Source organism: Aotus nancymaae, unplaced genomic scaffold (assembly GCF_030222135.1).
Source record: "Aotus nancymaae isolate 86718 unplaced genomic scaffold, 86718_ANA_hifiasm-v0.15.2.pri h1tg000067l, whole genome shotgun sequence".
In the NCBI taxonomy this organism is placed as follows: domain Eukaryota; kingdom Metazoa; phylum Chordata; class Mammalia; order Primates; family Aotidae; genus Aotus; species Aotus nancymaae.
The window spans coordinates 32,779,705-32,807,069 of NW_026988482.1; the positions used below are offsets into that span (position 1 = coordinate 32,779,705).

General features: G+C 43.2%; 1 protein-coding gene and 1 pseudogene across 2 annotated transcripts in view; one reads left to right on the forward strand and one right to left on the reverse strand.

Annotated features, from left to right (window-relative positions):
- ABHD6 (abhydrolase domain containing 6, acylglycerol lipase) overlaps positions 1-27,365 on the forward strand; it is a 49,058-nt gene that overhangs the window by 6,580 nt on the left and 15,113 nt on the right. The window contains exons 1-4 of one of the 2 annotated variants that reach the window (XM_064367267.1): positions 5,169-5,353; positions 12,199-12,342; positions 23,538-23,694; positions 25,995-26,108. In XM_064367267.1, the coding sequence (XP_064223337.1) occupies positions 12,224-12,342; positions 23,538-23,694; positions 25,995-26,108 (390 nt within the window). In that variant the 5' untranslated portion in view covers positions 5,169-5,353; positions 12,199-12,223. Of the gene's footprint in view, positions 1-5,168; positions 5,354-12,198; positions 12,343-23,537; positions 23,695-25,994; positions 26,109-27,365 lie in introns of those variants that run through there. The other variant, XM_064367268.1, reaches the window with a different exon arrangement.
- LOC135270894 (5S ribosomal RNA) lies at positions 11,964-12,082 on the reverse strand (annotated as a pseudogene).

Consider the following 27,365-nt stretch of genomic DNA (forward strand, 5'->3'; position numbering starts at 1 on the left):
GAGATTACAGGCGCCTGCCACCATACCTGGCTAATTTTGTATTTTTAGTAGAGATGGGATTTCACCACATTGGCCAGGCTGGTCTCGAACTCCTGACCTGAGGTAATCCGCCCACCTCAGCTTCCCAAAGTGCTGATATTACAGGCATAAGCCACTGCGCCTGGCCACTTCACCTCCTTTAGAAAGGCAAAACCCCGAGCTGGGCATGGTGGCTAACACCTGTAATCCCAGCACTTTGGGAGGCCAAGGCGGGTGGATCACTTGAGGATCACTTGAGGCCAGGAGTTCAAGACCAGCTTGGCCAACATGGCAAAATCCTGACTCTACTAAAAACACAAAAATTAGCCGGTGTGGGGATTCACGTCTGTAATCCCAGCTACTTGGGGAGGCTGAAGCAGGAGAATTGCTTGAACTCTGGAGGCAGAGGTTGCAATGAGCTGAGATTGTGCCACTGCACTCTAGCCTGGGCGACAGAGAGAGACTCTGTTTCAAAAAAAAAAAAACCATCTTTGATCTACCTGCTTTTCCTCTTTTTTTTTTTTTTCTTTTGAGATGGAGTTTTGCTCTTGTTGCCCAGGCTGGAATGCAGTGGCGTGATCTCGGCTCACCTCAGCCTCTGCCTCCCAGGCTCAAGCAATTTTACTGCCTCAGACTCCCAAGTATCTGAGATTGCCGGCATGTGCCACCACACTCAGCTAATTTTGTATTTTTAGTAGAGATGAGGTTTCTCCATGTTGGTCAGACTGGTCTCGAACTCCCGACCTCAAGTGATCCGCCCGCCTCAGCCTCCGAAAGTGCGGGGATTACAGGTGTGAGCCACTGCGCCCAGCCTATTTCCTCTTATCTAAAAGTGCAAGTTTGGGCAACGGAGAATCTTTTGGGTGCTGAGGTTCTGTTTTTGCCCCCTGCTATATGGCACACCAATAGAGGGCTATTTTAATTCCTATCGGTCATGTGGCAAATAGTCACTTACATGATGCTCTTTCTAGCACTTTACCTTTGAGGGGTGACCTGGCTGATGACAGTATGTGTATTCATGCTAATTCAGTGAGAAATGTTCAAAGCCTATTGTGGTCTCCACTAGTGCCTGAAGACTAGGCTTCTTGAAGGTAAAGAGTCAAGTGGCTTTTGGTTCCTGTTACATCCAGCAGGAGACTGGCTTATAATCCTGTAGGGTTGTCTCATTTTAAACATGTTCAAACAGGCAGTTATTCCAGGCTATCGCCACAGCCCACATCTTGACCAGAGGCTGATGTTGCTGGGTGAGGTCAGAGCATGTGTGACATGTTTCATCGCCTTGCTTCTTGGTCAGTGTGATTTGTTAAAAGCTGTACCACAGGATGCACAACCCCTCTGCCTTCCAGCTTAGCCTCGGACTGATCTGCCTGCCTGTCCCTCCTCTGGCTGTCACTTCTCTAGAGGATCAGGTAGCGAGGCTTTCTGGTTCTCTCTGATCCTTCACCCACAAGACCAGCCTGGCTGGGCTGTATTCTCTTTCCCACAGTGCCGCCCAGGTGGCCAAAGCAGGGAGGGGACTGTGGGCTGGGCTGGTTCTTCAACAAGAACCCCCATGAGGAACTAGTTGTCTGAACTTTGGTGCAAACCAGGAGAGAGCAAACCATCTAATCAGTACCTCTCCCAGAACCACAAAGGAGATAAGAATGTATAGTTCATGGATGGTCATGTGGTTCTAGATTAGAATGATAAGAACGTTTATCATTTAGTAAATTCCTATTTTCTATCTTAGAGTACTGGACTTGGAGTCTTAAGGACGAAAGTTCCTGCTGTGGAGGCATAACCTTTGGACAGTCACGTGGGCAGTAGTCCCCAGTCATTGAATGTTAATAGAGTGGGCTGCTAGGCTGCCTAGAGTGTGTGGAGATGGAGGGAGTTTCATCTTCCATCCTTCCAGCATTCACATTTGTATTCTTTCCCCTTATAATGGGAAGCAGTTAATGTTTGGTGGCTGTCTCTAGTGGGTATTTTTTTTGTTGTTTAGATGGAGTCTTGCTCTGACTCCCAGGCCAGAGTGCAGTGGCACCATCTCGGCTCACTGCAACCCCCGCCTCCCAGGTTCAAGTGATTCTCCTGCCTCAGTCTCCTGAGTAGCTGGGATTACAAGGCATGAGCCACCATGCCCAGCTAATTTTTGTATTTTTTTTAGTAGAGATGGGGTTTCACCATGTTGATCAGGCTGGTCTTGAACTCCTGACCTCATGATCTGCCCTCTTCGGACTCCCAAGGTGCTGGGATTACAAGCATGAGTCACCACGCCTGGCCTTTTTTTTTTTTTTTTTTTTTTTTCCAGACATAGTCTTACTCTGTCACCCAGGCTGGAGTGCAGTGGCATGATCTTGGTTCACTGCAACCTCTACCTCCCGGGTTCAAGCGATTCTAGCTGGGACTACAGGCATGCACCACCATAGCTAATTTTTGTATTTTTCGTAGAGATGGGGTCTTGCTATATTGCCCAGGCTTGTCTCAAACTCCTGGGCCCAAAGTGATCCTCCTGCCTCGGCCTTCCAAGGTGCTGGGATTATAGGTGTGAATCACAGTGCCTGGCCTCTTGAACTAGTGTAGAGTCCAGGACAGGCCAGTAGAACTTTTGTGGTAAGGGAAATGTTTATATTTCTACTGTCCTGTATGATAATCACAAACTACAGGTGGCTATTGAACATTTGAAGTGTGGCTAGTGCAGCTGAGGACCCAAATTTTTAATTTTATTTAATTTCAATTTAATTTTAAGCAGCTCTATGTGACTAGTGTTAAAATACGTGCTGAATGAAGAGACCCTCACCCCTCCCCCCAACCAAACAGGCTTTGTGTGAGCACCATAGCTGTTTATTCACCTGGGTGCAGGCGGGCTGAGGCTGAAAAGGGCGTCGGCAAAGGGTGGTTGGATAGGAGTTGGTTTTATAGGTTTGGGGTGGGTAGTTTTTTGCAAGCTGGGAGTAGGGGGTCATAGGGTATGGAGTCAAGGTTGGTTACAAAGTCCAATGGCCTTATCAATTAGGGCAAGAATAAGGAACAGAGTTTGGCTCTGTCACCCAGGCTGGAGTACAATGACTGTCTTGGTTCACTGTAACCTCCACCTCCCAGGTTCAAGCGATTCTCATGCCTCAGCCTCCTGAGTTGCTGGGACTACAGGCGCACACCGCCACGCCTGGCTAATTTTTGTATTTTTAGTAGAGTTGGGGTTTCACCCTATTGGCCAGGCTGGTCTTGAACTCCTGGCCTCAAGTGATCCTCCCGCCTTGGCCTCCCAAAGTGCTGGGATTACAGACATGAGCCACAGTGCCCAGCCTATATTGTAGTTTTTAATTAAATATGCGCATGGTAGCACTTCAAAAGGGAGAAAAGGTATCAGGGAAAAGTCTCCCTCTAATCTTTGTCCCCAGCCCTGCAGTTTCCCTTCCAGTGCTAACCATAACCGTAGCCAATTTCTTTTGTGTCCCTTCAGAAGGATTTCACACATACGTAAGCATAACAAATATATTTTCTCTCTCACTCTCTGTTTTTCAGTGTTAGAGGTATTACTCTTATTCTTCTGTTCCATGCTTTTTTGAGTTAATGTACCTTGGAAGTTGTTACCCATAGTGACAAATAGGACTGTCTCATCATATAAAGGATTTATATTTAACTTCTATTTATATTTAATGGCCATATATGTTTCTTTGTAAAGCTATACCATCATTTACTTAACTATAAGTTTACTCTATGTGAGCATGTGAGTTATTTCCAATTGTTTGTCATTATGAATACTATTGTAATACTCTAACACAAACATTTTCACACCTAATCAGGCATAAAATAGATAAAGTCCTAGAAGAAGAGAAGGTCATTAGGTCAAGGATATGTGCATTTTACACAGCCACAGATTCTGCCAAATTGCCATCTGTAGAGTTTGCTGATGAGAATGCAAATTGGTACATCATATGAGAGCATCTATTTTTCCGTAGCCTCAGCAGCACCGTCTGTATTAAACTTCTTATTCTTTGCCAGTATGATAAAGAAAGATCACCATCACCCTGTAGATTTAATTTGCATGTCTCTTATTATAAATGAGATTGAGCCTCTTTTTATATAGTTAAGAGTCATTTGTATTTCCTTCCTGGTAAATTATCTGTTCAGATCGTTTGCTCATTTTTCTATTAGGTTTTGTTGTTGGTGGTCTTGATTTGTAGGAAAGCTTTATACATTAAGGAAATTACTATGTTTCCTCTGATACGTATTTACAAATTTTATTCTTATTTATGGTCTCTCTTTCCACGTGGACATTTAAACACTTTTTAATGCAATTAATAATCCTTTTGTTATGGCCTCTGGATATTAGACATTACTTAGAAAGCCCTTTTCTATGGAGATACTTTAAAAATAGAATTCTCATGTTTTTTCTTAGAACTTAATGGTTTTTGTTTTTGTTTTTGAGACAGAGTCTCTGTTGCCCAGGCTGGAGTGCCGTGGCACAATCTCGGCTCACTGCAACCTCCGCCTCCCGGGTTCAAGCCATTCTCCTGCCTCAGCTTCCTGAGCAGCTGAGACTATAGGCGCCCACCGCTAAGCCCAGCGAATTTTTGTATTTTTAGTAGAGATGGGGTTTCACTATGTTGGCCAGGCTAGTCTTGAACCCCTGACCTTGTGATCTGCCTGCCTCGACGTCCCAAAGTGCTGGGATTATAGGTGTGAGCCACTGCGCCGAGCTGATGGTTTTATTTTTTATACTTAACACTTTGATTCATCTGAAACAATTGAGGGGTTTTGCTGATTTCATTTCCTTTGCTCGTCTCATTCTCTTGCTGCTGAGCAGTTGTAGCGCCTCCCTGCTTCTGCCCAGCTGCAGTTTTGGAGCTGTGCAGCCCCCTGACTGTACCAGTGCTATCCCTCTGGTAACAGTATTATCCTCACTTGCCCGTTGGTTGCTGCCCTGCTTCCATTCCTTTCTGAACAGTTTAGGTATGCCCTAATCGTGATGGAGGAGAGCTTTAACTATCGAGCAGCACATTCCAGGCTTGGCTACTCACCAGATTTCTTTGAGCTCCTTCAATCCTTTATAATCCTGACTTGTTATCTGAGATGCCTGCCCTTTGTGCACGTTTGCCTAATTGCCTTATTGGGGGAGGTGACCTGAACAGGAGGCGTCCCATAAAGCCACAAGCTATTTGTACTTTGTGCTGAGGAAGAGAGTGCTCCACCTTCATTGAAGCTGGCAGTCTGGCCGGCTGTTAGTACCTCATTCATATTCCCTAGTATAAGTAAATGCTTTGTCATTTTATTTTGTGTGATTCCAGAATCTCATTTTCAGCTCCTGCCAGAGCCAGTGGCAGTTGGGAAAGAAGGCTGTGCTCTTTGAAGAGTGAGTATGGATTTTTACCACCATAGATTCCCCACAAAAGGCCGCCTTTAATGAGACTGGGACTGCTGTTGTAAGCCCAGCAGGCCAAACTGTGCTGCCTGATTTCTCTGATCAGGTCTAGTGGGAAGGGATTTGGCACGTGAAGGTTTTCAAAGCTCTGATGCACACCCTAAAAGCCCCCTACAAATAGTTCTGAAAGAATATGTGGGGAACCTGGCTCTGAATTTGAAGGGGGTCTGGAAGGCCTGCACTCATGGGCCCTGATGTTTTCTTGGGAAGGGGACACTTGTCCCAGCCTTGAAGGCAGAGAAGAGCTCATCAGGCAGCCAAGACGTGGGAGTGTTCCACGCCAAGGGGTCGGCAGGAAGGAAGACACAATGAAGCTGTATGGGGCTTGCCTGGGGGCTGGGAACTGCTTATTTGGAGTGCAGGCAAAGACTGGGAGTCAGGACTGGGAAGCTGAGCTGGGATCACATCGGGTGGTCAGAGTTCACATTTTATTTGGCGGACATGAGACCAGCACAGCCTAATCCCTGGTGTGAATTCAGGAGATTCCTGTGGCAGCTGGTGGTGGGAGGACTATATGGAGCATGAAAGAACAGCATTTACAGAAATAAAAGGGAGAGGAAAGGAGGACCTGGAGCCAGTGTGGTGTCTGAGAGGAGCTGTGGTCTGACTCATACAAAGTTCCACACCTGGTGATAGTTTTTCTTCTTACCTTACATTCCTCGTAAATGTTGAACCCAACTGGCCTAAGGGATTGGTGTTTAGGGGTGTAAGTCCCCTAAAGCTGTGCTGTCTAATATGGTAGTGCTTGTCCACATGTACCTGTTGAGCACTTGAAATGTGGCTGGTGTGACTGAAGAATCGAGGTTTGAATTTTCTTTGGCTTTTATTAATTTACATTTAAATTGCCATATATCTGGCAGTGTAGTTTGTTTAGATTTGGACAAGTTGATTCCAGTGCTGGTACCTCTTTACCTTTGCCTAATAGAAGTGGTGAGCAAGTAGGACAATGAAAGATGCATTGGCATCTAGGAGGTTAGACTGATGCAGTTACTGTCGGCAGAAGTAGGTCGGCTGGGCGCAGTGGCTCACGCCTGTAATCCCAGCACTTTGGGAGGCCAAGGTGTGCAGATCACCTGCAGTCAGGAGTTCGAGACCAGCCTAATGTGGTGAAACCCCATGTATACTAAAAATACAAAAATTAGCTAGGCATAGTGGCAGACACCTGTAATCCCAGCTACTTGGGAGGCCAAGTCAGGAGATTGCTTGAACCCAGGAGGCGGAGGTTGCAGTGAGCTGAGACTGTGCCATTGCACCCCAGCCTGGGTGACAGAGCAAGACTCCATCTCAAAAAAAGAAAAGAAAAGAAAAAAAAAAAGAAATCAGTAAGTCAGGAGAAGCAAGGAGAGATGTGTCTATGAGATTCTATGGAAGTGTTTTACATTGTTTATTCTTGGATTTTACCTTATACCCTTAAGATTAAGATATCGGAACTCAAGATCCCACCTTTCAAAATCAGTGAGAGCATTAAAAGAAAATTGTAAGATGTGCCTTACTTCTAACCCCAGATTAAACTTCATTTCCTTGATGCAATGTTTATCTGGATCCACTGACATGTCCCCTATCCAGTGAATCTTTGCCACTGTGTTCAGACATAAGAGCTCCCAAATGCACAGCTTGTGTGTTAACCAGTGGCAGAGGACCCTGAGCCTGGGATGTGAGAGTGTGTTCTCCCTGGTGCCATCGTGGCCAGCTCTCCTTCCTGGCATTGTCTGCTTCACATTGTGCCACAGGGCCACTGATCACTGTCTTTAACCCTCGGATGCCTCACTTGACACGATAAATAGATAAAATGTTTTGTTTTTCAGTTTATTCAGTCAGGCGATAAACATGATCAAGCACCAAGTCTTTGCCAGGTGATGTTTTAGATTCTGGAAGCTCGAATAGGGAAGAAGATGCTTGTGGGGGCAAGCCAAATCCTACTCTTTAATTGCCTGTCATAATTCCAGAAATGTTTAAATAACCAAAGTAAAAAAGAACAGACGTGACTATTTGAATGTTCTCATTAAATAGATGAGGAAGCCAAGGTCTCCCAGCTGATGTGTGGAAGAGCCAGGTTGGAGAGGGCCAGCTGCCACACTGGTGCCTCAGCCTGGTGCCGTCTATCGCACGAGTTTGCCTCTCAGTGGCAGCCATTCATGTGTAACCATCACGATTTTTGCTAGATTCATGTATCACCTACTGAGCATTTTTCTTTAAATTGACTTTTTTTCCCGCTTCTTTTTTTTGAGATAATCTCCCTCTGTTGTGTAGGCTGGAATGCAGTGGCGCATTCTCAGCTCACTGAAACCTCAGCCTCCCAGGCTCAAGTGATCTTCCCACCTCAGCCTCCTGAGTAGCTGGAACTACAGGCGCATGCCACCACGCTGGCTAATTTTTGTATTTTTTGTAAAGATGGCGTCTCTCCATGTTGCCCAGGCTCGTCTCAAACTCCTCTGCTCAAGCAATCCACCCACCTCAGCCTCCCAAAGTGCTGGGATTACGGGCATGAGCCACCGTGCCCAGCCTAGAGGGCCGTTTAACACTACCACACTGAGAGTTTCTCTTTGACCCAAGTAGGACTGAAAAGGACTGCAAAGGGATGACTTTCCTAGTATATATGTCAGTGTTATCTAATGCTGTGTGACCCTGAAACATTCTTTAGTATTCCTGCTTGCTAAATTCATCTTGCAAACTCTCAGCTGTATGGGTCCCATGCTTTGGGAAACTCAAGTTACACTTCTTAGTTGAGCTCTGATTCTTGGCCATTGGCAGTTCCTGGTTCTTAATGCTTCAGTTTTTCTGCTTCCAGCCTCTCCCCTAGGTACATAGAGTATTCTAGAAATAAACACCAGTATGGCAGGGGAGCTGTCTTTTTAAAGGAAAGCTGAAGCAAGACCTTTGTAAAATGAAGGATGTTGTAGAGATAGGAATAAATTGCCTACTCTTTATCTGTACAGAAAACTCAGAATTGTGGTTTCTTCAATTAAGGTCTGGATTTATTTGACCTTGTCAGGGAGAGTGTGCAGGGTTTTCTGCAATAAGTCCAAACATTGCTAAATTGATCATGTTCTACAGAAGCTCCTTATGGAAGACTATTCTGCTGTTAAACAGAAGATGGAGCCAGGTGAAACCTTTGCTGAGACTGTGGCATCATGGCAGGCACTGACAGAGCAGAGAGGGTTTTTTTTGTTTTGTTTTGTTTTTAATGATCATGCCTTCATTTTGGGGCTGTCATCTCCAGTGTCAGAGTCTATGATATTATATGGCTTTGGGCATAAACTGTTCTAATTCCTAGTCCAAAGGATTCCCTGCTGCTCAGTAATATTCACAGTGGCCCTCAGCAGTTTTAAAAGACTATATGATGTGGAAAAGTCTTCTCAAAGCTGACAGTTCCCATCTTTGTCAACTCATTCACAACCCATGGTGTTCAAACAGATCTGTACAAATTCTGTTCAGTCTACAATTAACTTGCTTACCCCTTGTTGGTGATGCCTTTTAGCAGGGTAAATTGTAGCCAGTAGCCAGTGTTGAATAGGTGAATCATTCAGGGATTTAAGTGTGCTGGGAAAATTGTTTACAGTGACTAAGAAACTGAGAGGGCAGTTGCATCAGAGACAGACAGTGCTTATGCCCTGGGAAGGTGGCAGGTTTCATCACTGTAGACTCAGGACTGCACTCAGAATATGTGTATATAATGAAAAGAATCATCTAACCCACCTATGGATGCATCTGTCTCCTTCTTTAGGCTGGGAAGTACTTGCTAGGCAAAACCACTTGAAGATGGAGAGCTTGTATCTTCATGGAGAAATTAGGGATGATAAATGTAGATACCTAACAGCAAAGAGGTTGCAGAGACTGAGGAAAGCCCATTTGAAAAATATAAAAAATAGACAAAGTCGAGCTTGGTGCAAAGGCTTGGAGTTAGAAACCTGTTTTGTAATCATGACTACCAGCTGGGTGACCTTGGGCAAATTATTTAGCCTCTCAGAGCCTTGGTTTCCTCAGCCTATAAAACAGGATGAAACACCTGCCTTTCCTATGTGACAGGGCTGGTGTGCTATATCAAGGGTTGGCAAATTACAGCCCACAGGCCAAATTTGGCCTACACCCTATTTCTGTGAAGTTTTATTGGAACATAGTCATACCCATTCCTTACGTATCTTCAATGGCTGCTCTCGTCCAGTGGCAGATTGAGCAGCTGTAATAGAGATTCTGTGGCCCACAGTGCTGAAACAGTCACTGTCTGGCCCATTACAGAAAAAGCGTGCTGACCCTTGTGCTCAGTGGATGTGAGGTTATGCTGTGCTGCCATGAACTTGTTATAAAATTGAATTGAGTATCAGTTGATAGAAGCATATGGGAGAGATCGCTCCATTTCCCAGGAAATGTAAGGAAAGCCATGATTTGTTAGATGTTAACGCTTTTTCTTGAAGAAATCTGTATTACATTTGGTGAATCCTGCACACTTAGCACAGATGGCTGGGAATCGAGGCAGAGGGCCACACCTGGCTTACAGGTCCTTCCAGGTGTTTTCTGTATTGGGAAGAATGATGGGACTTGAAATATATATTTATTATGTATTTTATTATATATTTATATTTGTATATTTTATGATATATATGTGTACATATATACATATATATGTGTATACACATACACACACACATAAAATAGAGATGAGGTCTTGTGATGTTGCCCAGGCTGGTCTTGAATGCCTGACCTCAAGTGATCCTTCCACCTCTGCCTCCCAAAGTGTTGAGATGACAGGCATGAGCCACAGCACCCAGCCTGAAGTAGTTTTCATTCTGTGCTAGAATGAACTGTATTGCAAGCCCATAAGACAGGGCAGGGCAGGACTTCTGATTCATCTGGGATTCTAGTGCATCTATTATGTGTCAGGTTGTAGTTTTGGTGCTGGGGACACCCAGTCCTCATTCTCATGCATCCCACATTCTAGTCTTCAGATGTGTAAGTCTTTAGGAGGACATCAGAAAGTACACTGAAAGCTACCTTTTTGGCTTATTCCCCCCCAACTTTTTATCATGTATTTGTTTTTTGAATTGGTGATTGTCGGTGTCGCCCTACATTTGGGTGCCACTGTCAGGGTCACTACCTGCGGGGGTCTGTCTTGCAGACTTTGACTCAGCGACGGATGAATAAAGTAGACTGACACACAGATATTATGCTTTGCTAGTTTGGCTGAGGGTCTGTGTGGCTTCTTACAGACTCCTTAGAGAGTGCTATAAACAGTTGTGACTACTAGCCCTCCCCAGCCAGTGAAACTTGCATTTATTTAGTAAAGTTTAATTGACAAAGGCTTGAGTCAGCACTACTAGAGTGAAGATTAAAGCACAGGTTCTGATGCATAAATCAAACACTATTAGAGGGTATATCCTTGGTCAGCTTCCTCTTGAGAGGACCATCTGACTTAAAGGTTAGTTTTAAGACTACGTGAGTAAACAAGTTAGTTAAGTAAACTCTTTCACATACTTAAGCTATTTGTTTTACTTATTAACTAAATGTAAAGGGGATTTCGGCTCCATTTAGCCAAAACTTCTACTGAAACTATGAAAAAAACTTTTAGGCATTCTAAAAGGGTTTGAGACTATATTCTGTAACTTTGTCTACTGTTTTTCCCTTAATATTTTTTGATACTACCTTGAGTGAATTCACACAGGTTATATATTTACATAACAACTTAAAAGTTTTAAAAAGTGAAAAACAAGTTTCCTGTCTATTCCTGACACCTAGCTATCTAATTCCCCACCTTACATGGAATCACTGTTACTGGTTTCTCATATCCATGTGTACATGTACATGTTCATTGATTTCTTTAAAAGTCTCTGTCTTTTGTTTTTTTATTTAAAGAGGGTTCTCACTCTGTTGCCTAGGCTGAAGTACAGTGGGGCAATCATAGCTTACTACAGATTCAAACTCCTAGGCTTGAGTGATCCTCCTGCCTTAGTCTCCCAAAGTGCTGGATCACAGGCATGAGCTACGACGCCCAACCTGTCCTTTTTTATTTTTAAAAATTGCAAGCCTACAGAAAGATTGAAAGGATAATATCATGTAACCTTCACCTGGATTCCCCAGTGGTTAGCATTTTACCATATCTGCTTTATTTCTCTTTCCTTTCTTCCCACCAACACAAACACATGCATATTACTTTTTCTTTCACAAATGTTTTAAAGTAAGTAGCAGATAACCTTATACTTTACCCCTTACAACTTCACCAGACATCTCCTAAGAGGGAAGATACTCTCCTGCATACATACATAACCACATTCTCATCATCATGCTCAAGAATTGCATCACTGATACAATGTTGTTGTCTAATACCCAGTCCTCATTCAGATTTCCACATTTGTGCCAACAATGTCCTTAATAGTGTTTTTTATAAATCCAGGCTCCTCTGAAAATTCCTTATTACTTTTAGTTGTCACGTCTATTTGTTTTTTTGTTTGTTTTTTAAAGCATTTGCCTGCTTTGCTTTTCTCCTGATCTTTTTTTTAATTTTAATTTTAATTTTAATTTTTTATTTTATTTTTCATTTTTATTTTTAAGCCTACAGCACCCAGTATTCCCAAGCGGTTTCCCATCCAAGTGCTAACCAGGCCCGACCCTGCTTAGCTTCCAAGATTAGTCGAGATTGGGCGCGTTCAGGGTGGCATGGCCATAGACTCCTCCTGATCTTTACCTTCATTCTGGAAACTTCACTTTTCTTGTCCCCTTTGCTTCTTTGCCTCTTTTGCCTTGAGACAGAGTTCTAATATCATCATTCTCTTTGGCCCCTGCAGGTGTCAGCCAGTCTGAAAGAGCAGGATGGATCTTGATGTGGTTAACATGTTTGTGATTGCGGGCGGGACACTGGCCATCCCAATCCTGGCATTCGTAGCCTCATTTCTCCTGTGGCCTTCAGCGCTGATAAGAATCTATTATTGGTAAGCCAGTTTTATAATTGATGTTTTCAAGAGTATCATAATATCTGCTTGTTCTTTTTGTGGTTGTTGTCCAACATTTTATTAGGAAATAGTTCAGACATACAGAAAAGTTAAAAGATACTCATCTTCTTTTGAATTTTGGGACTGTTCTTGAAGAATATTACCAGATCAGATCAGTTATTTCATTTTTTTTTTTTTTTTTTTTTTTTGAGAAAGAGTTGTGCTCTGTTGCCCAGGCTGTAGTGCAGTGGGATGATCTCGGCTCACTGCAACCTCCACCTCCTGGGTTCAATCATTTCTCCTGCCTCAGCTTCCTGAGTAGCTGGGATTTTACAGGTGTGTGCCACCATGCCCAGCTAGTTTTTTGTATTTTTAGTAGAGATGGAGTTTTGCCATGTTGGCTAGGCTGGTCTTGAACTCCTGGCCTCAAGTGATCCTCCCACCTCAACCTCTCAAAGTACTGGAATTGCAAGCATGAGCCATCATGCCTAACCCTTTCAGGTTTCTGATAGCATGTTTCCCCACCCACATTCCCAAAGTCAGTGATTCTATCTTCAAGCAAGGATTGTACATTTTTATGGGAACTGCTTTGGTGTCTTCTTGATCATTGGATTCTTCTTTTTTTTTTTTTTTGAGACATAGTCTCCCTCTGTCATCCAGGCTGGAGTGCAGTGGCATGATCTTGACTCACTGAAACCTCCACCTCCTGGGTTCAAGTGATTCTCCTGCCTCAGCCTCCTGAGTAGGTGGGACTACAGGCATGTGCCACCATGCCTGGCTAATTTTTGTATTTTTAGTAGAGACAGGCTTTTGCCATGTTGGCCAAGCTGGTCTCGAACTCCTGACCTCAAGTGATCCTCCCAAAGTGCTAGGATTATAAGCGTGAGCCATCATGCCTGGACTTGATCATTGGGTTCTGACCCTGTGATGTCCTGACAGGTGCAGCAATGTCACTGCAAAATGAAAGGAAAGAGCAGAACCATTGAGATGGCATGTGTAGGACAGAATGCTTTTAGAGTTGTTCTAGAAGTATTCATTAGTAAAGAAGTAACAGAAAGGAAAAGAAGTTCCCAGAATATGTCATTCTTGGACCATTGTTATTATTCTTGCCCTATCTGGATACCACCTGTCCTTTTCTTTTGTATTTCCTTTAGAGTGAGCCATCTTTTAAAAAAAATCCTTAAATCAATTGCTTAAAAAGTGATATAATTATCACTCTCTTAAGTGGAAAGCTTGCCATAGATAAAATTAATATCAAAAAGTAAAGATAAACAAAATGACAAACAATCTTGTTAAATTGTAGCCTAGACACAGTCTCCTTTTACTTTGTTACAAAGCATGAGCAGTGTGAAAGATGTAGCAGCTCTGAGTTGAGCCTTTCTCCTTGTTGGAACCAGAAGGTTAACAGTCAAAAAGAAAGTGACTTTCTCATGATGTGCTTCATTGCCTTTTCATGCCACTGTCTAGTTATCAAATGAAATCGCCCTTCCCACCCCCATGGTGTACATCCCCTGATGAAGGGAGCACCGAAATAGACCTGGCTTCTCTCTATGCCATAGGTAAGCCCATTAAGATCTAACTGGGACTTTGGGAAGTCGGAACTCACTTCTGTACATAGAAGAGTGCAGGGAGGGTGTTACGGCCTTTGTCTGCCCTCCTTTCTGGCTCCCTTTTGTTTCACTTGAGTGTGGAATTTTCCGCCTGCCAGCCAGGCTCTGATCCTTGAAAGGAAACTAATTGAATGGAAGGGAGTTTTTCATCTTTCACTCTTGCTCTCTGGGGGCGGGGTGGAGAGTTGTGACCCCTTCCCAGAATCACCCGGGACCCACCTTCTGCATTGAGAAAGTGAAACTCACTCTGAAGCTGAAACGCCCTTGCCCCTGCAGTGCTGGTAGCAGGATTATGTGCTTTGTGGGTTAAGGCTCCTGGATGGCCCCTGACATGGAGAGGCCAGAGTTGCGTGCCCCTTCTCGTGGTCTTGCCAAGGCATCATAGACTGCCACACAGAAATACCGTTTTTATTAACCATATGAAATTGAAGCAGAGAATGCAATTCACTGATGTGGCTCGTAACCATGGATATGGCTGTATACAGAGGTGTGATTATGTAAAGGCTAATTCCACCCACCTCCTGTGGAAACCAGCCCCAGTGCTGCATGGTCCCCCAGCAGTTCCCTGGGCTTTCAGAGTCAGGTGTCAGGGTAATGTTGATGTTTGATTTTTAATGTGAAAAATAAGTTGATAGCAAATAATTTGCTTTTTTAATTAAGTTAAAATCCATGTAACATAAAAGTTACCATTTAAAAGTGTACAATTCAAGGCTGGGCATGGTGGCTTACACCTGTAATCCCAGCACTTTGGGAGGCTGACCCCAGCAGATCACTTGAGGCCAGGAGTTCCAGGCCAGCCTGCCCAACATGGCAAAAGCTTGTCTCTACTAAAAATAAAAAAAATTAGCTGGGCATGGTGGCATGTGCCTGTAATTTCAGCTACTTGGGAGGCTGAGGCAGGAGAATCCCTTGAACCCGGGAAGCGGAGGTTGCAGTGAGCTGAGATCGTGCCACTGCACTCCAGCCTCGGCAACAGAGTGAGACTCTGTCTAAATAAATAAATAAATGAAATATAAATAAATAAATAAAGTGTATAATTCAGTGGTTTTAATATATTCAGAGTGTTGTACAACCATTACCATGATCTAATTTCAAATACTTCCACCTCCCCAAATGAGTCCCCGTACCTAGTAGCCATTACTCCCAGTTTCTCCCTCTCTTTATCTTCAGGCAGCCACTCGTCTACTATTGTCTCTTTAGATGTGCCTTTCCGGACATTTCACATAAATGGTACTATACAATGTGTGACTTTTGTGTCTGGTTTCTCTCGTTTAGCATAATGTTTTCAAGATTCATCCATGTTGTAGCATGCATCACTTTTTCACTTTTTGTTGTGGTTGAATAATATTTCATTGTGTGTATATAGATATTTTGTTTATCTATTCATCTGTGATGGACACTTGGGTTGTTGCCACCTTTTGGCTATTATGAATAATGCTGCGTAGCAAATAATTCACTTTTATTAACAAATAATGCCACAAAAAACCCAGAGAGGCCCCACAGCACAGAGCATTCAGACCCTCTTTAATTGGCAGTTTGGATGCATGGGGTCTTAAAGCCTGTCACCCAGCTCAGAGCCGTGGCTGAAAGACAAACACAATGCTCTATTTTGTGAACTCAGGCACACAGGCCAAGAAGAAAACCCAGCTGGTTGGGGAAGATGAAAATCCTAGAAAACCTTTCAAATCATGCCAGGTGGCATTGTGACACGGGGGATTATGATTTTAGTAATAAAACCCATGATGCCATTGCAGAGAGCTGTCAGCAGTCCTGTGAGGCACTTCCTCCACATCACCGAAATGCACAGACTGTTTCTTCCAAATAGCCTCACCGCAAGTGACATTTACATGATGGTTGTCATAGGATGAGCAGCATCACCATGAGTCACTCGTATCCCTTAACCACAGCGACTCCTCCAAAGGCCTTCATTTGCTTGGCTGCCAGTGATGACCACCAGTGGGTTGACCTCGCAGACCTAGGTGGGTCAGGTTAATTTGCAGGATTGCTACACAAACAGGAACAGCAGGCAGTAGAGGTAGCTTGGCACCTAGTCCCTGTTCCCCGCTGCCCTGCCATATGAGCGTAAGGGTTTGGTGAAGTCATCACATTGTGCAAGCTCCTGGAGTTCCCTCTGGGATCGTCTCAGCTCCTCAGGGAACAAGAACAGGTGTCCCCAGTAGGCCACAGCAAGTCTTCAGAGCAGCTCTCTCTGGGTCTAAGTGTCCCTGGAGCATGGCCAGCACACTTCCACAGCACTGTGGACTATGGCTGCTCCTGCAGGAGGTACCAAATGCTTCAACGTGAGTCAACAGAGAGCCACAACCGGGGATGCTGTGGCCACTTACGGATGACATCAGGTCTGATTTTCATTGTGTAATGAAAATATCAGGACTTTTCACAAAATGAAAAAGACTGAGATTTTCTAAGATTTTTGTTTTCCCAAAAAAACTCATTGTAAAATCAAGGTAAGAAATCATAGCAAACAGTTCACTTCTATAAATATAATAAAGAAAAGGGGATAAGAATCAGAAAAGAAGAAATAAAACTGGCATTGTTTGCAGATGACACATTTGTGTACGTAAAAAGTACAAAAAAATCTATAAATAATTTGTTGGAATTAATAAGTGAATTTAGAGCTGGGTGCTGTGGCTCATGCCTGTAATCCCAGCACTTTGGGAGGCAGAGGTGGGCAATTGCTTGAGTCCAGGAGTTCGAGACCAACCTAGGCTGCTCACTGCAACCTCTGCCTCCCTGGCTCAAGTGATCCTTCCACCTCAGCTTCCAGAGTAACTGGGGCTACAGGTGTATGCCACCTTACCAGCTAATTTTTGCAGTTTTTTGTAGAGACAGGCTGAAGTCCTAGGCTCAAGCATTCCACCCACCTCAGCCTCCCAAAGTGTTGGGATTACAGCTGTGAGCCACCATGTCCAGCCTGGTTTGTTTCTTTTCATTGTGGTAAAATATACATAACTTTTAAAAAATGGAAAATAAGTGTTGGTGAGGATGTGGAGTGATTGGAAGCCCCTGTGCATTGCCGTTGGGAATATAAAATAGTGTAACTGCTATGCACAAGTTTATTGGCTTCTCAGAAAGTTAAACATTTAACATATGATCCAGCAATTCCACTCTGAGTATCAATCCCAAAGAATTGCAAGCCGGGTATCAGTGTGCACACCAATGTCCATAGCAGTATTCTTTATAATAGCTAAAAGATGGAAATAACCGAAATGTCCAACAGACAAGTGGATAAACAAAATGTGGTACATACACACAATAAAATATGATTCAGCCTTAAAAAGGAATGACACTCTGATGCATGCTATTAATACAACATGGATGACCCTTGAGAACAGCTGTGCTAAGTAAAACTAACCAGACACAAAAGGACAAATTTTGTATGATTCCACTTTTACCCAGAATAGACAAACTCATAGAGAAATAGAATAGAAGTTGCTAGGGGACTGGGGGAAGGGAAGATGAGGAGTTAATATTTAATGGGTACAAAGTTTCTATTTGGGATGATGAAAAGTTCTAGAAATGGATAGTGGGGATGGTTTTACAATGTTGTGAATGCACAAATGTGGTTGATTGTACACTTAAAATGGTTAACATGGTAAATGTTATGTTATGTCTATTTTACCACAGTATAAAAAGAATCTATAAGTACTTTTCTTCAGAGGTTCCTGTTAACTAGAAAAAGAGACTTACGGAATGAAGACTGTGGAGTCCAGGAGCCTTTATCAAAGAGGAACCCCGGGGAGGTCCTTTTTGGGGCTTTTCTGTTTAGGTCAATGGAGCCTTCAATGACTTCTGTCCCTGAAAGAGGAGCAATTTGGCTCTTGTACTGAGATTGTAAAAGATCTTGCTCTTGAGACATCTATTCATCCCACCTTAATTCTTCTCTTTGTTTCTGTTCTGTAAGATTCTGCTTTTGTGAATTAGAGGTAATCTGTTCTCTATTTTCTATTATCATTAAACCAAAGAAATTGTTTTTTCCATCTGTGCCATTAGTCTTTTAGAATTTTTCAGCTGACCTGGTGTCTTAGAGTCATCTTCCTACTCTTTCCTTGAGGGGATCATTTGAAAATATTCGTTCTCTGGGTCCACCTGTAATCCCAGCACTTTGAAAGGCCGAGGTCTGCGGATCATCTGAGGTCAGGAGCTCAAGACCGGTATGGCCAACATGGTGAAACCCTGTCTCTACTGAAAAAATACAAAAATTAGCTGGGCATGGTGGCATGTACCTATAATCCCAGCTACTTAGGAGGTTGAGGCAGGAGAATTGCTTGAACCCGGGAGGCGGAGGTTACAGTGAGCTGAGATGGTGCCACTGCACTCCAGCCTGGGCAACAAGAGTGAAACTCCGTCTCAAAAAAAAAAAAAATTAGTTCTTCAGCTCCTTGTTTCTGGAGCCTAGATAAAGTTGTCCAGTGGATGTACCAATTTAATGAAAAATATCGAGTGGTACCAAAGAGCTCCATGTGGTAATGAAGAAGCCCTCAATTCCTGAGTCTGGCAGTCTGGCCACCTTCCAACCCTGTGTCTCTTCACTCTGGTTCAAGTCATACTTGGCTCTGCCCCAGGCCCTTGCCTCTGCTGTCTCGACCTCCTGGCACCCCTTTTCCAGCCTCCAGCTGATATATGTTGAGTATCCAGTAGTCTGCTGAAGTTTCATCTTTTCCACTAGGTCTTTCCAGCTCTTCCGTGATCTTGCACTGTACTTTTATAGAGAATTTGATGATTATAAAAACGTAACCTTGGCTGGGCGTGGTGGCTCATGTCTATAACCCCAGCATTTTGGGAGGCCAGGTGGGCGGATCACGAGGTCAGGAGATTGAGATCATCCTGACCAACACAATGAAACACTATCTCTACTGAAATACAAAAAATTAGCTGGATGTGGTGGCACGTGCCTGTAGTCCTACCTACTTGAGAGGCTGAGGCAGGGGAATCACTTGAACCCAGGAGGTAGAGGTTGCAGTGAGCTGAGATCCTGCCACTGCACTCCAGCCTGGCAACAGAATCAGACTCCATCTCAAAAACAAAACCAAACCAAACAAAAATGTAACCCATTTGACCCCCACTCCGGGTACCAAAAATAATAAATAAAAAATTATTTTAAAATAAAAAGGTAACACAAAGAAAATGTAAATTACCCATAATCCCTGGAATAATTTTCTTCAGTGCTGCTTTTGTTCTTCCTGCCTCTCTCCCTGACCACCTCATCTGTGTATACTTAACAGGTTTTTTTTTTTTTTAGAGAATTGGAATCCATAGTATTTTAAAAAATTGGGTCCTGTTTTTTCATTTGACATCATGTCATAAATGTTTTCCCGTGTTATTTAATATTCTTTGAAAACTGAGTTTTAAATAATAGCAAAATATGACATTGCCTAGCTATATGGTAGTTTATCTAACATACTTCCTGTTTATGGACGCTACGGTTAGTACTGATTTTTTTTTTCATTTAAATAACACATAACACTGGCTGGAACAGCTTTAAAATACTTTTTTTCAAGGTTTCTGCTTATTTCCTTGAGACAGATTATTCTTGGAACTATAATTACTGGGTCAACAAGGGGCATGAGATGAGGTTTCAAAGATTCTTGATATTTTATGCCAGATTGCTTTCAGAAAGGCTGAATATAACTGGTTATATATAAACACACACGCACACAGGCCACATACAGTGGCTCAGTGGCAGAATCACTTGAGTTTGAGACCCAGCCTGGGCAACACAGGGAGACACGGTCTCTACCAAAAAAATTTAAAAATTAGCCAGGCAAGGTATATGCACCTGTAATTTTAGCTTTTCAGGAGGCTGAGGTGGGAGGATCAGTTGAGCCCAGGAGGACAGGGCTGTAGTGAACCATGATTATGTCACTACACTCCAGCCTGGGTGACAGAGTAAGAGCCCGTCTCAACAAAAAACCCCACCACTTTTCTAATTTAGAAGCTCATAGAGGGTATTAATATTTTTAATAAATTTTTTATTAAAAAATGTTGGGGGCTACATAGTATATGTATATGGGGTACCTAAGATGTTTTGATACAGGTATGTCATGTGAAATGAGCACATCATAGAGAATAGGGTATCTGTCTCTGTAAGCGTTTATCCTTTGAGTTACAACCAATCCAGTTACATGCTTTAAGTTATTTTAAAATATACAACTTAATTATTATTGACTATAGTCACCCTATTGTGCTATCAATAGTAGGTCTTACTCATTCTTTCTATTTTTTTTTGTACCCATTAACCATCCCCACTTCTCTTCTACCCCCAGCCACTCATCTCAGCCTCTGGTAACCATCCTTCTAATCTCTATGCCCATGATCTCCATTGTTTTGATTTTTACATCCCATAAATAAGTGAGAACATGTGATGTTTTTCTTTCTGTACCTGGCTTATTTCACTTAACATAATGATCTCCAGTTCCATCCATGTTGGTGCAGTATTCATATTTTTAATTACTAGTGAACTTGAACATGTTTTCTATGTTTGTTAGTCATTAATATCTTTTCTACGCTGAGGTACCTTTTCATTTATTTTGCCTAGTGTTGAATTAGGGTTTTAGCATGGTTGAGATCAATTTTTATTTATTAAGGATATCAATCTATAGCTGTCATGTTCATTGCAAAATTTTCCCCTAATTTTTCCTTTTAATTTTTGGCAAATGATATATTTGGAAGAACAAAATCATCTTTACATAATGCTAATAACTATAATGTATTGAATACTTACCATGTCCTGGGCATTGAACAAAACTTTGTACATGGATTACCTCATTTAATCTTTGCTATATTCTTAGTGGAATGCAGCATTTCCTCATATTATGAGATTACGTAGTGTCTTATTCCATTTTGTGTTGCTGCAGCAGAATACCACAGACTAGGTAATTTATGAAGAAAAGAAATTTCTTTGCTTTATGGTTTTGGAGGTTGGGAAGTCCAAGGGAATGGTGCCAGTATCTGGCAAGGGCCTTCCTGCTGTGTCATCCCGTGGTAGAAGGTAGAACAGGAGACTATAAGAGTGAGCCAGAGGTAAGAGGGTGCCAGACTCACTTTTACCAGGAACCCACTCCCTCAATAATGGCATTAATCTATTTATGAAGGCAGAGCTGTCAGGACCTAATTACCTCTTAACAGTCCCACCTCACGATGGCAGTCAAATTTCAACATGAGTTTTGGAGGGAACACTCAAAGCCAGTAAATAATGAGCTGGGATGTGAATGGATGAACAAAGTCATGTTATGATGTTTTGATTAGAATTTTGAAATATACTTGCCTTGTTGTAAGAAGAGCTTTTAAACTAGCCAGTGCTATTATGTTCTTTTTTTTTTTTTTAATGTTCTTTACATTTTGAGTAGGCAGTGCAGTAATTACAAAAGTTTCAAAAGAAACTGGCCGGGTGCGGTTTAACTGGCTGGATACCTGTAACCTCAGCACTTTGGGAAGCCAAAGCAGGCATATCACTTGAGGCCGGGAGTTCGAGACTAGCCTGGCCAACATGGTGAAACCCCATCTCTACTAAAAAAATACATAAAGTAGCGGGTTGTGGTGGTGCGTGCCTGTAATTCCAGCTTCTCAGGAGGCTGAGACAGGAGAATTGCTTAAACCTGGGAGGCAGTGAGCCGAGCTCGTGCCACCGTGCTCCAGCCTGGGTGACAGAGTGAGACTCCATTTCAGAAAAAAAAAGAAACCCAGTAAAAGTCTGCCTTCCATCTCTATTCCCTGTCCACCTATTTCTCATCTTATTCCCTACCTCCACTCCAGATATTCATCTTAATAGTATCTTGTGGCTGGACACAGTGGCTCATGCCTGTAATCCCAGCACTTTGGGAGGCCAATGCAGGCAGATCACTTGAGACCAGGAGTTTGAGACCGGCCTGGCCAACACGGTGAAACCCCATCTTTACTAAAAATACAGGAATTAGCCAGGCATGGTGGTGTGTGCCTGTAATCCCAGAAACTCAGCAGGCTGAGGCACAAGAATTGCTTGAACCCTGGAGGTGGAGGTTGCAGTGAGCCAAGATTGCCCCAGCCTGGGTCACAGAATGAGACTCTATCTCAAAAAAAAAAAAAAACCACGCCAGTTAGAATGGTGATCATTAAAAAATCTGGAGACAACAGATGCTGGAGAGGATGTGGAGAAATAGGAACACTTTTACACTGTTGGTGAGAGTGTAAACTAGTTCAACCATTGTGGAAGACAGTGTGGCGATTCCTCCAGGACCTAGAAATAGAAATTCCATTTGACCCAGCAATCCCATTACTGGGTATATATCTAAAGGATTATAAATTGTTCTACTATAAGGACACATGCACACGAATATTCATTGCATCACAGTTTACAATATCAAAGACCTGGAACCAACCCAAATGCCCATCGATGATAGACTGGACAGGGAAAATGTGGCACATAAACACCATGGAATACTATGCAGCCATCAAAAATGATGAGTTCGTGTCCTTTGTAGGGACATGGGTGAACCTGGAAACCATCATTCTCAACAAACTGACACAAGAACAGAAAATCAAACACTGCATGTTCTCACTCATAGGCGGGTGTTGAACAATGAGAACACATGGACACAGGGAGGGGAGCATCACACACTGGGGTCTGTTGAGGGGAAATAGGGGAGGGACAGCGGGGGGTGGGGAGCTGGGGAGAGATAGCACGGGGAGAAATGCCAGATACAGGTGAAGGGGAGGAAGGCAGCAAATCACACTGCCATGTGTGTACCTATGCAACAATCTTGCATGTTCTTCACACGTACCCCCAAACCTAAAATGCAATTAAAAAAAAAAATTTGGCCACCTCAGCCCACAATTAAATCTCACTCAGACAAGGAAAAACAACAACAATAAAAAATCCAACCAACCAACCAACCAAATCTTATGTATGCTCCCACGGTTTTTGTATGGAGATAAAAGTAAATATGAGTATGTATCCTCTCTCCCTCTCTGCTTATTTTATACAAAGAGTTAAGACCAGTCAGTTTAGGTTATTTGCTTTTGCAAGACTTGGCTACTTCTTAGTGTAAAGTAGCTTACAAAGTGCATCGCTGATTGAATTAATTATCTCTCATCTTGGAGGGATTCACCATGCAGAGGGTTCAATTTGTTTAGATGGTAATTTCATATTGAAATCGATTTGAGGCCAAAGTCCAGCACTGCCAAGTCTTATGTAACTAGCAGAAGCTGAGCTTTCAACCAGCTGCCATATGTTATAAGGAACAAAGCCAGAGGACCAGTGCAGATGGTTCTCAAGAAATAAGTTAACACTCTCAAAATCTCTAGAAAGACATAGTGTCAAAAGGTTATTATGTGTGGCATGCTTCTTAAGAAAACACCACATTTCCCATCGTAGAGTGATTAGTAAAGCATATACCAAAATAGTTCATTTAAGGCGTTCTCTGGAATGGTCTGGCTTCATGTTCCCTGAGGGTGAAGCTCTGGCGACTGATAGAGGACAAGGGCTGGAGAAGTGTTTGTGTTTCCACTAAGTAAGACTTACAGAGAGCACCTGTGCCTTGCTTGAAGCCACTCATCCAGAGCTTACTGATTGTGCTTTGTCTCCACCAGGTACTGGCGGAGGACATTGGGCATGCAAGTCCGCTATGTTCACCATGAAGACTATCAGTTCTGTTATTCCTTCCGGGGCAGGCCTGGCCACAAACCCTCCATCCTCATGCTCCACGGATTCTCTGCACACAAGGATATGTGGCTCAGTGTGGTCAAGGTGCAATTCTAGATTCTTCTCTCTTATAAGAAAAGGGAGTTGGGTGTGGTGGCTCATGCCTGTAATCCCAGCACTTTGGGAGGCTAAGGCAGGAGGATTACTTGAGTTCAGGAGTTTGAAACCAGCCTGGACAACATAGAGAAACCCTGTCTCTACAAAAAATAAAAAAATTAGCCAAGTGTGGTGGTGCAGACCTGTAGTGCCAGCTACTCAGGAGGCTGAGGTGGAAAGATTGCTTGAACCTGGGGGGTCAAGGCTTCAGTGAGCCATGATTGTGCCCCTGCACTTAGCCTGGACAACAGAATAAGACTCTGTCTCAAAAAAAAAAGAAAAGGAAGAGGAAAAAAAGGGTTTCCACTAGGATATGATGTCATCAACAGTGGTGGAAAGCAAAGGGAACTTAGAACTGTGATGGTTCAAGTCGTATGAGAACTAATGCAGTATGGCCTGGCACAGTGCCTCACACCTGTAATCCCAGCACTTTGGGAGGCCAAGGTGGGCAGATCACTTGAGACCAGGAGTTTGGGACCAGGCTGGGCAACATAGGGAGACTCTGTCTCTACAAAAAAATACAAAAAATTTAGCCAGGCATGGTGGCATGCACCTGTAATCTCAGCCACTTGGGAGGCTGAGATGGAAGAATCACCTGAGCCTGGGAAGTCAAGGCTGCAGTGAGCCAAAATCATGCTACTGTACTCCAGCCTGGGAGACAGGAGTGAGACCCTGTCTCATAAACAAACAACAACAACGAAAAGCTAATGCAATATGTTACTCTTTCTTTTGTCAGAAAAAAATGTATTGTGTTGAATATTATATATAAAACCTATGGCTTAGAAATCTTTTCACCTCATGGGTATTTCTCTGGGGAGGTTTCTGACACAGCTGTATCTCAGAACCGCTGTGATGATCAGAGTTGGCAGAGTTGGCCTTTTAAAGAGTCATCTGTTTTTTTGTACTCCAGGTTTCTTCACTTCCTTCCCCTCCATCTTCTTCCTTCACTCCTTCTTTGCCTTTCCTTCCCACTCCCTCTTCTGCACCCGTTTTTTTCTTCTCCTTTGCCATTTAGAGAAACAGTCTTGATCTGGCAGCTTTCTGGAAGAGTTCTCCAAGTCACTTTTTGTCTTGGTTTACTTGGGTGTGGCAACTTGCTGCCCTTGGTAAGCGTGATCAGCTGTGAAGGTTGAGGCTGGCAGAAGTCTTGAGCAGAAAGCATCCCTGGCTCCCACCTCAGGCAAGACCATACCTGAGGGATCCCAAGTATCATCTCCACCAGGAGGAAAGGACTCACACAGCCTCTAGTTACTTGTGTTCTTATTTCCAAATTCCACTATGAGGACAGTCGTCTTCATGCCTCGATGAACCCCTTACTTTCTGTCCCCTCCTCAGATAAGCATCTTTCTTCTAACTGGATGTTATGTTTCTCAGTTTCCTGGTTAAAAGTGGTACATATCTAAATGGAAGAAGGTGTTTTAGGATAAGAATAATTTTGGGAATTAGACTTTAATGTAAAAAGAAACCAAACAAACCAGAATTGGTGTGATCAGACGTGATTCTTGGGGAAAACGTTGCTTCTGTTGGCTCTGGAGCCGGCCGGGATATGGGAGAACAGAACCATCCTTTCCAATTCCAAGTCAGCAGCTGCATGGCTGGAGTAAGTGTGGAAGGGGTGGGGTGAAAGGAGGAGGTAGTACATGTCAACTGGTGTGAAGAAACAGCAAGAGACTTAAGCCTGCTGCCCCGACTTTGTCTCCTTTTTACAGGCATCTCCTGAGCCTGCTTCTGTCTATGTATTAGTCTTTGGGGGCCTCTGCTCCCAATGAAGATACTGGCAATGCTTATTCACATTACCGGGGTAAAACACTTAGTGGCCAGCCACTTACAGTGGGACACCAAGGCAGGCAGGCAGATCATGAGGTCAGGAGTTTGAGACCAGCCTGGCCAACATAGTGAAACATCATCTCTACTAAAAATGCAAAAAAATAAAAAAATTAGCCAGATGTGGTGATGTGCATCTATAATACCAGCTTCTTGGGAGGCTGAGGCAGGAGAATCACATGAACCTGGGAGGCAGAGGTTTCAGTGAGCCAAGATCATGCCATTGTACTCTAGCCCAGGTGACAATGCAAGATTCCATCTCAAAAAAACAAACAAAAACAAAAAAAAAACACTGAGTGTCCAATACTCAAACATCCCCAGGGATGGCTGTCCAGGTCACTTAGTACATGGGGCAACCTCCCAAGAAAATGGGCAGACATGTTTGGCATACCACATACTGACTCTTTGGGTCTGTGTGTCCTCAGTTCCTTCCAAAGAACCTGCACTTGATCTGCGTGGACATGCCAGGACATGAGGGCACTACCCGCTCCTCCCTGGATGACCTGTCCATAGATGGGCAAGTCAAGAGGATACACCAGGTAAGCAGAAGGCTCCACCAAAGATTGCCCAGACTGTCTCAGCCACCATTGCATGTCCAAGACTGGAGAGCAGGGAAGAGAGTCCCATGCTACCTCCTGACCCGTCTCTGGTACAGTGTGTCTACAAGTGATTGAAGCCAAATGGCAACCTGATAATCTCCAGTTGGCAATGGAGGGCCAGGGCCTATTACAGACTGTTCAACTCTAAGCCTATTGGCAGTTGTTTGTAACGAAATGCAATCTGAGCATTTTCTCAACTCTTTGGAAAGGGGTTTAGAATTTCTTAAAACCAGTTCCCTCCCTAGGGATCTATTTTTCTGTTTACCAGCTACATGATAACAGTAATAGCCCCTCTGCCTAGCTGGGGAGGGTGTTCTTCACATTATAACCTGCTTTAGTATCTATTGCTAGCACCTATTTTAGAATCGAGCTCTAGCCTTCTCTGGCTGGGCCTTCAAGGTCATAGGAATTTATGAACCATTTCAGAATGCGGTAGCCCATAAGTTTCAGGCTGACCTTAAGTACTTTCCCCAAATGAGGATATTTAATATCTGCTTCCTCCATTAAACTGTTCTTTAAATTAGGCCAGGAACTTTGTCTTTTTGGCTCTTTGCTGTGTTTTCAACATCTAATCATAGTTTCCTATACATAATAGATAGCCAATAAATATTTTTTAGATGGGTGAATAGTTGGGTGGATGGCTGATTGGATGATTGGATGGATAGATGGATGGATGGTTGGATGGATGGATGGATGGCTGAATAAATAAATGGATGGTCAGATGGACGAGAAGAGCTTTAAATTAGGGCAGAAGCCCTCTAAGTACAGCCCATGGACTATGTTTAGCTTGTACCTATTTTTGTAAACTAAATTTTATTGGAACACAGCCACACTGATTCATTTATTTAATACATACTGACTTTGACTGCTTTTGTCTGCAACACCAGAGTTGAATAGTTGCAACAGATTATATGGTTCTCAAAGAAGAAAATATTTACTCTCTGGACCTTTATAGAAAATTTAATCAGCATGGGCAATATGGTGAAACCTCATCTAAAAAAAAAAAATTAGCCAGATGTGGTGGTACATGCCTGTAGTTCTAGCTACTCAGGAGGCTGAGCTGGGAGGATCTCCTGAGCCCCAGAGGTGAAGGCTGCAGTGAACCTTGGTGATCACGCCACTGCACTACAGCCTGGGCAACAGAGTGAGACCCTGTCTCAGAAAAAGAAAAGAAAGAAAAGTTTGCTGACTCATTAA